The sequence below is a fragment of the Falco naumanni genome, chromosome 6 (genome assembly GCF_017639655.2).
Source record: "Falco naumanni isolate bFalNau1 chromosome 6, bFalNau1.pat, whole genome shotgun sequence".
In the NCBI taxonomy this organism is placed as follows: Eukaryota; Metazoa; Chordata; class Aves; order Falconiformes; family Falconidae; genus Falco; species Falco naumanni.
Window position 1 is genome coordinate 18,878,021 of NC_054059.1, and position 12,457 is coordinate 18,890,477.

The 12,457-nt window shown below is 39.7% G+C and overlaps 1 protein-coding gene across 5 annotated transcripts in view; it reads right to left on the reverse strand.

The window, feature by feature from the left end:
• The window catches only part of LRRC1 (leucine rich repeat containing 1), a 235,355-nt gene that overhangs the window by 180,844 nt on the left and 42,054 nt on the right, over positions 1 to 12,457 (reverse strand). For all 5 annotated transcript variants that reach the window (XM_040598663.1, XM_040598662.1, XM_040598661.1 and 2 more), the window contains exons 5-7: positions 3,980 to 4,036; positions 2,315 to 2,378; positions 1,507 to 1,581 (exon numbers count right to left, since the gene is read on the reverse strand). In XM_040598663.1, coding sequence (XP_040454597.1) covers positions 1,507 to 1,581; positions 2,315 to 2,378; positions 3,980 to 4,036 — 196 coding nt within the window. The remainder of the gene's footprint in view (positions 1 to 1,506; positions 1,582 to 2,314; positions 2,379 to 3,979; positions 4,037 to 12,457) is intronic.

A 12,457-nucleotide genomic window follows, 5' to 3' on the forward strand; every position in this document is an offset into this window, starting at 1 on the left:
GGTATGCTGAGCACACCCAGGCAAGCACCAGCCAAAACTAGAGCCTTCCTCAAGTAAAGACTGCAAAGTTGTGTTTTACAGAACTACAGATTATCAACCTCCACATAATTAAAGTCTGCCTCTCCCAATTAACCCTAGGCAAATTAGGATTAGTCTCTCCTGGCTGATACAGCAACATGCCATGACATCTAGGGATTTCGTATCTTCACATCTCCCAACTGCAACAAATGCAGAAATAGGAATTGGGAGTGTTGCTCTAGCAAGCATATTTGAACTGCCAAGTTATTCTGCCATCATCTACAATTATTAATGATTTTTTTTTTCACAATGGTAATCTGCCAATTAGCTTAAAAGTCTGACAGAAAAATAATTTTGTCTCTGTTAGCCATCAGAGCACCCTCCCATTCCCCATGTACGCAGACACCCCTATACACACTCTAGAATAGTTCTCATTTTAATCATCCAAATAATCTTGTGAAGAACAGAATGGCTGGGGCAGAAGTGTCCTTTACTTTTACACACAAGAAATTTTCATACAGTGACAGTCTTCATTCTAACTCACAAAATCAGTCCTTTTATTTTGCAACTATTTCCCTCTCTTTCATTAAGGATCTTTTACTATAACACACACATACACCCCCATTACCCTACAAGTTCATCTTCTGAACATTAGACAAAACACACAATAATGGCCAACTTCAATAAAAAAAGCTGCTGAAGTCACACTTCACCTTTTATGATTATCAGTGTTTGACTACCTCTACTCAAAAAATTATTAGGCCAAGCCAATAACAAAAAAGTCAAAGCAGCCCACTAAATTGTAACTGATTTCCAATTTACACTGTTAACATTGAGATCAATACAGCAAGTAACAGCAAACTGCATGAGAACAGGAGAAAACAGGTTTTGAATTGGCTCTAAAGGAAAAAAAGATGGAAAAGAAACCATTCCACATGTTATCAGAGTTCTTAAGAAAGGGAATTTAGAGTGCTGAAAGCTTTAAATGCTAAGGCCCCCCCATCACATCACTGTTGGGGGATTTGCCTACATAAATCAAAATTCCTATTTATGGCAACAGTTGTTACTATTGTACTTCTCCCAATGTATTTGAATGGATGAAAATGACTGCAAAAAAAGATTCACCCTCAAAACTGCAATGTCAAAAGATACAAAAGGTGAGGGTTAGCTCAGCCAACTGGTGGCTCCCTGATTATCGGGCCAGGACTGTACACAGACAATGTGTCATCCTATAAATTGAACAATGTGCCTATTAGGAAACAATTCCTTTGTCAAAATGTTTAAAACAAAATGTCTGACAACACATGATATCATGTACAATCCCCTGCAGAGGAACTCATTAAGAGAAAATGCTCACACACCCAAAACCAAATCCAGACAAAGTAAACTGAAAACTATTTGATTTTACATCACCTCCTTTTAGGTATAAATGAAAAGGTTTCCTTCTAAAAGCATCTTCAAAACGCTATCAGTAGAGCCCATCTTTACCTGAGGTATTTCGGCTAATTGGTTTCCATCCAACCAGAGGTCTTTGAGATTGAAAAGTGCACCAATTGTTTCTGGCTATAACATAAAAAATAATAATGTTAAGTAGTATAGGAGCTTCAAGTAAAAAACTAGACAGTCACCCTGTAATCACAGTAAAAGTAAACCAAACCTTACTTCAAGCACTATTTAAAGGTACCACTGTTAAATGCAGCAAGGGTGACTGTGAGTATTTGGGAACACCATACAAATTAATTGTTATAGCTTAACAAGCCACCATACTTCACCTGACGTGCACTAACAAATTACATGTAAATCCAACATTTAATTGAGTCATCTTAAGGGAGATGACAGGTATTTTTTGGTAGCTCTATCTGCTACAACATCAGACACTGCAACCCTCAACAGTCTGCCTCGGCCCTTTCCCAAAGATTCCTATTCCCACCCTGGAAATAGCTGAGCTTTCACCTGTGCTCAGCCTGTCCAGCTCCCTACAGAAGCCCATACGTTCACTAAAACTACAATTGAAGACAAGGGTTTGTGCCTTTCCACTCCTTTTTCTTGCTGTACAAAAAGTCTGTGCAACACACTCATTTTCTAGAAATCAGCTGCAGGTTTTTGTGTAAATATTATACTGAACAAGACTAAGCAGAAAAAGGAAGCACTAACTGCAAAAATTCATCTGTACCTATAGAAAGGCTCTCCCTCCATACATTTTTCTTTCTTCAATTTTGGACATCCTATGATCTATTTAATGTAAATGATGCGTAAAACAAGACCAACGTGCACTTTCGCTGGCATGTTGTCTTACCAAGTGATAAAGTTCATTGTTTCCTAAATCAAGTTCTTCCAGTCGCTGCAGCTGGGCAAGTGATCTGTAAGACAAGATAAGTCAAAACAAAACCACATCAAACTAAGCCAACAGAAACCCCATGTATTTGAATGAGCTCATTTTACTGAAACTTGTATCTCAAATTACAATGTATTGTAGACAGACAGTTATTTTACTGGGCACAGTCTATTTGTAGTAATATCTTACTGAAAAAATAATTTGGTTTGTCAGTATTACTGTATGCCCTTAAAACTCACAACTTGGTATAGGCAATCAAATCATTACTCTTTATTTTAACCATCAATCCCTCAGAGTGGGCAATGCTACATAGTTTAGTATAATTGGTTACGTTTCTTTTTAGGGGAAATTTACAGTTACACAACTGGATAAAGATGCCCCATAGTGGTCACATGTAACAGTGTGACTCAAGACTTAATAAATCCATCATTTCATCTTCTCAACATAATCTATCCATTTCTGAAGTATTTCAGGTTGGATTTGAGGATGCAGAGAAAAGGCCAAAAGGATGCAAAAAAGAGTCTTCTGAACATGAACAGAGAGAGAGGGCCATCCTTCTATTTCAAAAGCTGTCTGTTGTAGAGTGCTTGCCTACCTTCCCCAAAACCACAGGAGCACAAAAGCCAGTGAGACTTGCCAACTACATTACTGACAGTCAGAATTTTCCAGAAGCAATAAAATTGTCAACATTTGTGATAGCTTCATTCTGACACCACATGGCAAAAGCTAGCTAGCAATTCATATCTTCTGACCACTGACATTTAAAGTGCCTCGTGGCTCACAGCTGTAAACAGCTGCAACTGAGGTATTGGGTAGACTGACAGGAAAAAGGCCCCCAAAGCAACTGGGGAAGAGACTCAGATCAAAATAGGTTAAATCTACTACAGTATACATTAGATTATCTGAACAAGCAGACTAGGAGTCACCAAAATTCTTGCAAGAAGCAGCCAGGTAGTGAAGGAAGGAAACTCCCTCACTAGAGAAAGAAGAGGGTTCTTCCAGGAAGCCAAAAAAGGAAGATACCTGATTAATCTCACAAAAAAAACCAACCATCAATTCCTCTGCCACAATAGAGACAGCACAGAGACATCTAGAAACCTTTTTTCCGCAAAAAAATCATGGCGGGTGGAGTGAGACTTCAGGCATCAGTAGGCCTAGTTTGTCAGCAAGGCTTTGATCTCCAGGTTTGGGAAGCTTTTGGTTACTTAGCCCTGAACACAAACGCTTATTTAAATGCTGTGAAGGTCTAGAGTGGAAGTCTCCAAGATCCTGTTATGCTACTTGCACAGTTAGGAAATTCCACCATGAGAACAACCCAAACCACCACTCCCACTGCCGATGCACTCATTCAACGCATGCAGGAAGAAATGTGTGGTGCTGGTGAATTTTGCACACAATATTTTTACAGAGCAAAACCAATCAAGACAGACTGCAGGCTCCTGCTGCTAGCCAAATACAACTACAAATAATGGATGTCAATAGGTGTTGCTAAAACAAAGCTGTATCTACGTTGCCATTTGACACTGAACATTTTATCTAGCTGTCGTTCAGTTTCATATGTTAGCAGATTTTAAGAATAAGAACATTTTATGTTAATATAATCAAAACACATGAAATTTCACTTACTCAGGTAAATATGTCAGCAAATTTTCTCTAAGTTCCAGTGAAGCCAGGTTATAAAGACTAAAAACCAAACAAACAAATCACATTTTAATGCAATCTTACTTTTTCTATAACACATTTTCAGAAGAAGAGTGTGTGTTTACACAGTTTAAAACACAATTGCTGTGAACTGATTCTTTTCCCGTTTTAATTCAACCAGACCAAAGGCAGCATACAAAGACTGGAAGCTTTCACTTGTTCTCTGTTATACTTCCAACACATTAAAGCTAGAAAGTAAACACACAAATTTCTATTTGTTGAAACATCAGTAGTTGCAAGTTACTAAACAGGGCACATTCATATGAATTACATTTACTTACTCGCTTTCAGAATCTGGCGTGGGCTACCAAAGTTACAGAGCATCAAGTAAACCCATCACTCTTCTAACAACAGCGCGTTCATTACTGTAAGTGACATTATGCTTCTAAGCGGCTCACTTGCTCCGTAGCCCAGGCTTTTACTAACATCACCATAGCAACATTCAGATTTTTCAGGGGGTTATTTATGACTAAATGGAACACAAGGAGTCAGACATTATCCCAACACTATAATCTGCTCTAATCCTCCAGCATCCCAGGGAAAAATAAAAATCAGATATGGTGACTGCAAATAAGTAGTTTCCTACTACAGAATACGTTCTGTCCTGGTGTGCAGGGAAGGGGAACAGTGTGCTAGCCCTTAAATAAAATCTAAGCTTAAAAAGGAATTCCACTACATTTAAGACACATGTTAAATCTAAACCCAAAACAATTTTTTTTGTATACCTCAGGAAAAAAAAAAAACAAACACAAGCCCATGCACACAGACCACATAAAACTGGAAGATTTATCTTCTCTTCAAACAAAACTAACATACTGAATTACAGGGTCATTAGTTAGTCCCAGCAAAAAAGCAGCTGATAACCTGAATAAAACTGAAGAAAACCCTTCATATTGCAACTCCAGTACAGCTATCTAAGCAGGGAAAGCAACATAACTGATACAATGGGTTGTTAAAGGAGAAAAAAAGATTTTTCATTGAATTTGGATGGTGTCTGGAAAATAAATCCTTATTTCAAGCATCTATTTTGTACAGCATTCAGAAAACAGTGAACAAAACCTCACAGGAGCATTTCAAGCACCTATTTTGTACGGCATTCAGAAAACAGTGAACAAAACTTCACAGGAGCTTTGATTACTGCCTCAGCAGCTCTCTCCAGCTTTTAAAATAAGCACATTTTACCCAATGGGTTCTGTATTCCTCGAGGAGAAATACAGTTAAAACATACCACACAGGTGAAGATATTTTAGTAGAAGCCTATTACAAATTCAATTAAATGACAGGTGAGAATAAGTCAGCTATTACCACAGAATCATTCAACAGAAACAAGGTAATAAGGAAGCCATCATTCCAATGATGCAAGGAGAAAAGTCTCACATAAAAATTTCAACAATATAAAACACAAGTCAAGACCGGACATGGTACCCAGCATCCTCATGGAAACAAAACCAGTGGAGGGGGACAGGGAAAAGGCGATTGAGAACCATTTCTCTCAGAGAGGAACATGGGTCTGCTCTTACATTGCCACTCACAGACTATGACATTTTTGTTTACAGGTTTTCTAGAAACCTACTTCAATCTTCCTTTGAATGTCACACTTTCTCTTCAAGCTCCTATTAGGTGAGGCCCATGATTCACTTTAATAAGGAGAACATTAAAAGGATGCGCACACCACCAAGCTGCCTTGTAAACTTGTGTTTACAGATCACCCCACATCTACTTATCTCCCTCCCCATCATGTTGAAGTGTTGACGGGTAAAATGGTGCAATCTCTTAATTTCTCTTCTTACATCAGACACCACTTTGGCTGTGGTAAAGACAAATCTTTGTCAGCAAAACCACGTTCAATAGCAAGAACCTGGGAACCACCATCTTAACCAGCCTTATCATATCGTTAAACTGGGGCATGCCAGTGAATCAGCTCACAAAATTGATCCTGCTTAAAAATAACCCAGAAAAAAAAAAAAAAAAAAAAAAAAAAAAAAAAAAAAAAAAAGAGTAAAACAGATCCCTAATCCAACATAGAATAAATCTGCTTAAACACCTGGGCCAGTACAACTGCCAAGAAGGTGCAAGGAAGGAATCTGTACTGCCCAAGCCAGCAGCACCATGAGGATGCACTGGGTCGCTGTGCCCTTGTGGATACCCTGTCTTTGCATCCAACGGTATGCCATGCATTTTGGAGACCGGCTGTGGCCAATCGCAATCCCAAGCTACGTTCTCACAGGAGTCAGCTACCTACAGGCCCATGTTTTTGTCTCTAATGGCACAGCTTTCTGGGGGAGAAACACTTTATTCTACAGCTACTCACATCCACAACATGCTCGCAACTGTAAGTCTACCCTGAAACAAAACAAAGACACTGCCTTTATCTTTTCTACGTCTTCCAAGGTCTTGAGTCCAAACCCAACGTAAGCGGACCCCAACAGGCAAAACCAAGCTTCTCACCCAGTAACATGAAATACAGACTAAGTCTAAAAATTTAATACCAGCAAAGCTGCCCCACTGCACCGAAGTTTTATGTTCAAGGTGGATCCATCTGAAAAAGGCCATAAAATAAGAGAAAAGTTTTGACTTGTTACTCTTATATTTTGACTAGTTACAGAAGCAACTCCCAGTAAATCTATGTGCTACAAATGAAAATGGGAAAATGTGACAATTATATCAAATAGCATCATACAAAAGGCACGGTGATGTACTGAAGCACCAATCTCCAACTCATTACAGAGTAGAGGTACAGCTCTTCCTTAAATTTACCAACAGATTCTTAACACCATGTATTGTCCAATAACATTTCTCTGGGTTTAAAGTACATTAAGAAAGAGTCATTTGCAAGAAAATTCCTACATTGCTTGCTATTTTTCAAATATATTTTCCAATTTAATAACATTCTCTGCAGAAAGTACGATTCTTTCTCTTCTCAACTACAGAGATTTTTCACAATATACTAAACAAAATCATTTCCTCTTTTCCCTCTGCCCTTAATTTTACAGGTGCACTGTTCATGAAGAGTCTTCCTGAAGTCCCTGAAAGAAACTAAAGGAAGCCATACTTTAACAATTTCAGGGTCTTTCCCTAAACCTAATCTTCACCTAGGACAGAAAACTAGTCATGCGTGTTACCTGTTTCAATCCATAAAACACGAAGACAACAGCAATATAGTCTACTGAGACAGGAAACATATCCATCAGCAGCTGTTCACAACTGCATTTAGAAACACAAACGCACCATAGAGTATGGTAGGCTGCTCCCCAACACGAACTGTCCTCGCTCCCCCAGAAAAACCCAACAGAAAATGTACAAGCAGAGTGTCAACTACATTGTAAAGCAGAAAGAAAAAAAAAAAAATCAAGAAAAAAGCGCAAAAAAACCCTAAGTACTTTTCCAGGACGACCATCACAAGTAGCTATTTCACAGAAGCTTGTAAAAAGCATTAATGTTGTAATAACCCTCACCACAAAAGCTACCACACACACCTCGAACACTGAGCATGTGTGAAATTACTAAGCACAAGGCAACAGCCAAACCAGGTGGAGGATGTAGTAACTGAAATAATTACAAAGTTTTCCATCTCAGCATTCCAGGTGATTTCTGAGGTAAGGGTGGAACCAAGTCAAATTTAAAGCTACAAACATGGCCTAAAATTTCACTTTCAGTACAAACCAGACACATTCATTCAGTGCTGTACCTAAAGTACAGATATTGCAAGTCATCACATGAGCTACAAGAATGAAAAGAAGCGTATGAAATCAATAATTAACAACAAAACTAACAGCAACAAAGTAGTCCATGAATGTTGGAAGTCTCTTTCCTGAGCATCCCTGTCAGGATTTGAGAGAACTCACAATCCAACACGGTCTACAGATAGGAAACACTGCAAATACTCCTTTATGTCAACTGCAGTGGTCTCCTCCAAAATAAAGGTAAGGCTAAAACCAGCCACTAAGACTGGAATCAAAGCAAGACAGGTTTTATTTGGGTTAGTTACAAAGAGATTATCAGTAGCAATATGCCCTACAAAACAACTGTTTCAAAAGCAGACGACTCTGGACAATAGCAATTTGTTGCAATAGGTAAAACAATATCAACTGTAGTTTAAAAAAAAAAAAAGAAGAAAAAGCAAAAAATATAGGCGGGGGAATAATTAAAAAAAAAAAAAAAAAGAAAAAAAAGAGACATGTTCCCCAGTTATCTTGGATGAAACCACATTTTCAGTGTATCCCATACATTAAATATGCTCTGCCTTGTAAAGATATACAAAACTGAGATGAGCTATCCTAGTGCTTTAACTTTATCAGGGACAGCTGCATCATTCCTCTGTTCAAGGGGACAGAAAGTCAGTCTTAAGAGTCACAACAGACAACACTATATATCCCAGGTTTTATCCCCATACCATTTCATACCCATCCCTGCAACAGAACTGGGAGCACCTAAGTCCTCGGGGTACACCAACAAAGGCTTCCGAGGAAAGCATTAGGAAGCACAGTAAGAAATACGCCATTTTATTGTAAAAACGAAGTTAAAAACAGAAAGGTGGAAAGAGAAATGTGGAAAAAGCTAGAAGAAAATTAAGACAGATGATAAAAAAGGACTAACATGAAAGCTAAAGGTGCTTAGTTAATAAAAACTGGACAACAGACTTCTCTTACTTGAGCATAAAGTCACGCATCTTGACCTTATGTCAGAAGCACCACACAGCTGAGCACACAGGACCAGGCGTCAGGCTGGGAAACAAGGAAGTAAAGTTGGAACAGGTGAACATCTAAAGCACCTGCAGAAATGCAAGGCCCCATCTGCATCCTTTCCAGAAAGTTTCAGTTGATTTGGGGAATGTAACATCCCAAACGTAGTTTTTCCTCAGGTTTGTAAGACCGCGAAAAGGGAAAGACAGGAGAATGGGCACAGTCCCCATATTTATACAGAACATGGGAAGGTCCTACAGAATAAGGATGGCTAAGGTAGAACACAGCACAGATTCTGAATTTGCTCTGCTATTACACGTGTTATGCAGCAATAGCAATGGCTACAGAACACAATCCAAGGATGCAGCGTACAGAAATGAGATATTCAAGCTGACAACCTGGTTATTCCTACCAGTTCCAAAGGACTCCAGTTCACTAGGCCTGCACCTGAAGATTACCATCACTTTCAAAATGCCTGCCCCTGCATTTCTACACAGCATGTATACTTTGAAACATTCATCACGACACCAGACTGGGAAGGAAGGGTGTTTAAACTAGGCAAATCTTTTTGTTTTTCACACAGAAAAGGAACATGCCGTCTTTTTCTGTCAAGGGTCTTCCAAGAGATGAGAAGGTAACTGTGGTACTCTGATAGCAGCATACACAATTCATGAAACTAATCATGTTTAAATACATTACAGCCCACCCCCACTGCCCCAATAAAACTAGGAGAAACGTGCATGCCCGTACCCCAGGACACACCAGTTAGGTGTCTAGTCACTCATCTGACAGGATCCTATTAAGCTACTCCCATCCCACAAGGCTTCTAGCTGAAGACCGACAATTCACTGAGAACCTGAGGTTTAGCAGCTTTTTCCCGCCCAAGGAAACGACAGGGTTAATCAATCACTAGTCAGCTGTCAGAATGCCACTTACTCAGAGCATTAGTATTTGAAGGTACAGCACATACCTTTGGGATAGGCTCCTGTTCCAGGTCACTCCCTAAAGCAGCCTCTTTCTCTCACCCTCTCTTCACTGACTATATAATTGCAGAACGAGCCTGAAAAGACCAGTCTCCAAACTCCAGCTCACATACCGATCAAACCCTGGGCTGCATCAAAAGAAGCATGGCCGGCAGGCTGAGGGAGGTGATTCTGCCCCTCTGCTCCACTCTGGTGAGACCCCACCTGGAGTGCTGCATCCAGCTCTGAGGCCCTCAGCGCAGGAAAGACACGGACCTGTTGAGGCAGGTCCAAAGGAGGGCAGCAGAAATGATCAGAGGGCTGGAACACCTGTCCTATGAAGAAAGGCTCAGGGAGTTGGGATTGCTTAACCCGGAGAAGAGAAGGTTCTGGGAAGACCTTATTGCAGCCTGTCGGTACTTAAGGGGACTCACAAGCAAGATGGAGAGAGACTTTTCAGCCAGGTCTATTACAGAACAAGGGACAATGATTTTAAACTGGAAGAGGGTAGGTGTAGAGGCATGAAGCTGGGTTAATTAACACTGATAACATACAGCTGTGGGCTGGCTTCAGGGGTGGTGGGTTGGCTGGTGTAGATAAGGTGCAGCTGTGGCTGGTTCTGGTAAGGGGTTGGGCAGCCGAGGAAGAGAGAGGAGGAAGAAGCAGAGAGGGAGAGTGTGGGCCCTGGATGAGGAGAAAGCAGCAGAGGGGCTGGCATAAAGAGTATGCTGGTATGTGATGGTAGAAGACCTTGTTGTAGCTTGATAGTTTGGAGACTGCTGTGACAGGTAGGTTTACTTTGTCATAAGGAAGAATTTTTTTATGATGAGGATTGTGACACAGTAGAACAGGTTTCCCTGAGAAGCTCTGAATCCTCAGTCTCTGGAAGTGTTCAAGGTCAGGCTGGATGGGGCTTTGAGCAACCAGATCCAATGAAAGATGTCTCTGCCCACAACAGGAGGGCTGGACTAGATGATCTTTGAAGGCCTTTCCCAACCCAAATGTATTCTATGATTCTGTGAAATTAGGTACCCAGACTTGGGTGGTTTCAAGAGCTTCTGTAGTATGCACTCCTTTCCAGAGGTAACTACCACTTCAGTTCCTCCTTGAGTCCGCCTTATTTCACCCACACACGCTTACTGTACCTGCCAGCACCACATGCTTCCTCAGTGTCTGAAGAACCAGCTCCTATGAGGGTTTCTGGTGTAATGACACTTCCAATGTAACAAAAGCAAAATTAGCCTTACAGGAAAGAATTATGTTTCCTGAATTTCCTAAGGTTCTGTTATCGTATAACCATGTAGTTTGTGGTTTATATGCTCCCAATGTGCATTTTGCCCTTTTTAAAAGAGTCAACACTACATGTTTATTTTGCTTACAACTACTGCTTAATGCTGGCATATAATTAGACAATGTTATCACGAAATAACCTTAAAATTAATATCCATTATAGGGTAGCCTACAAATAATACAGCAGCTAGTTTCCTTTTCTCAAGAAGTTATTTCTCCAAAAAGTTCAGCTTAAGGTTAAAGCATTTTAATTTTTTTTCCTCCAAATGTCAGCTGTAACCTGTCTTCTGCCGCTTTGATTAAGCTTTAGCTATGGAAACCAGTTTTACGGTGTGAATGATGAAGAGCACTAATGAACTTTTGTAAGATTAATCTGAAAGAATTTAAAGAGAGAGACCTTATACCCACACTATGCAACAGAGGAGAGTGATCTTTGCAAATTCTTAGCTACTGAATCCCAGAAATTCTTACATAAGCCATAAACTAAAGGAAGTATTAATTTTCTAAATGAGGGTATGTATCCATTTCAAAGCAAACTATAGTCACACACGTGAAGTCCTATGGTTCTACCTCAGAATATAAGGGATGCTGTAAAATCAACTGCAAAGCAAGGTAACTAGATTTAGTTTTGATGAAACTGCTGTTATGTCTTACCAGTATTCTTAAAGACCATTCTTCCAGAAATCACTTTGAGACACTCCCCCTCTTCCTTTTTGAAGGCAGAGGAACTTGAAGTAACTTGCACTGAAGTTAAACACTATTCTTTCCTCTCAAGTTTAAGTGTATAATGTGCAAGAGAAAGGCCCAAGGCTTTCCTTAGCAGTACACTTCTAGAGTTTGGCAAGCAGTGTCCTTGTAAATACTCTAGTAAGAGCAATTCTGCTAAGAAAATATGATAGTAAGGATTATGTTCCTAACACTTGCCACTTTCTACAGAGCTAGAAGTGGACACAGTGGGAAAATACTCCTTCCCAGGAAGACTAATTTTAAATAGGCACAAAAGAAAGTAAAGTTGGTAACTTTGCCATCTAGACTTAAACAGCAAAGAAACTAGAAGCCAGAGGAAGATCATTTGCATAGTCAGCTACTTTAATTGAATAGTCAATACCATCAATTGACTCGTAAAAAGCTACAGCTCTTCCACAAACGAAAACAGGATAAAAAAACATTAGAATCTTATCAGCCACTAACTGGAGGAAAGACTGAACAGGTGGCCAGTAGTGCAAGCCACATCCAAATTTTGAAAACAGAGGAAAGTTCTACAGTGGAATTCCCTAAATATGTAATAAAGGTAGTCTAAGCTGCTAATTAAAGCATTTTCTATATGAGCTTGGTTTTCAAGTTGCTTAAATCAGTTTTAGTCTCCCTCTCTCTCTCACACACTGCAACAAGCATGGTCAAAAAGAACAGACAGGAAAACTGAACTCTCTATGACCTTCAAAAGGCATCATTAAGAAAAAGAGAGTTCA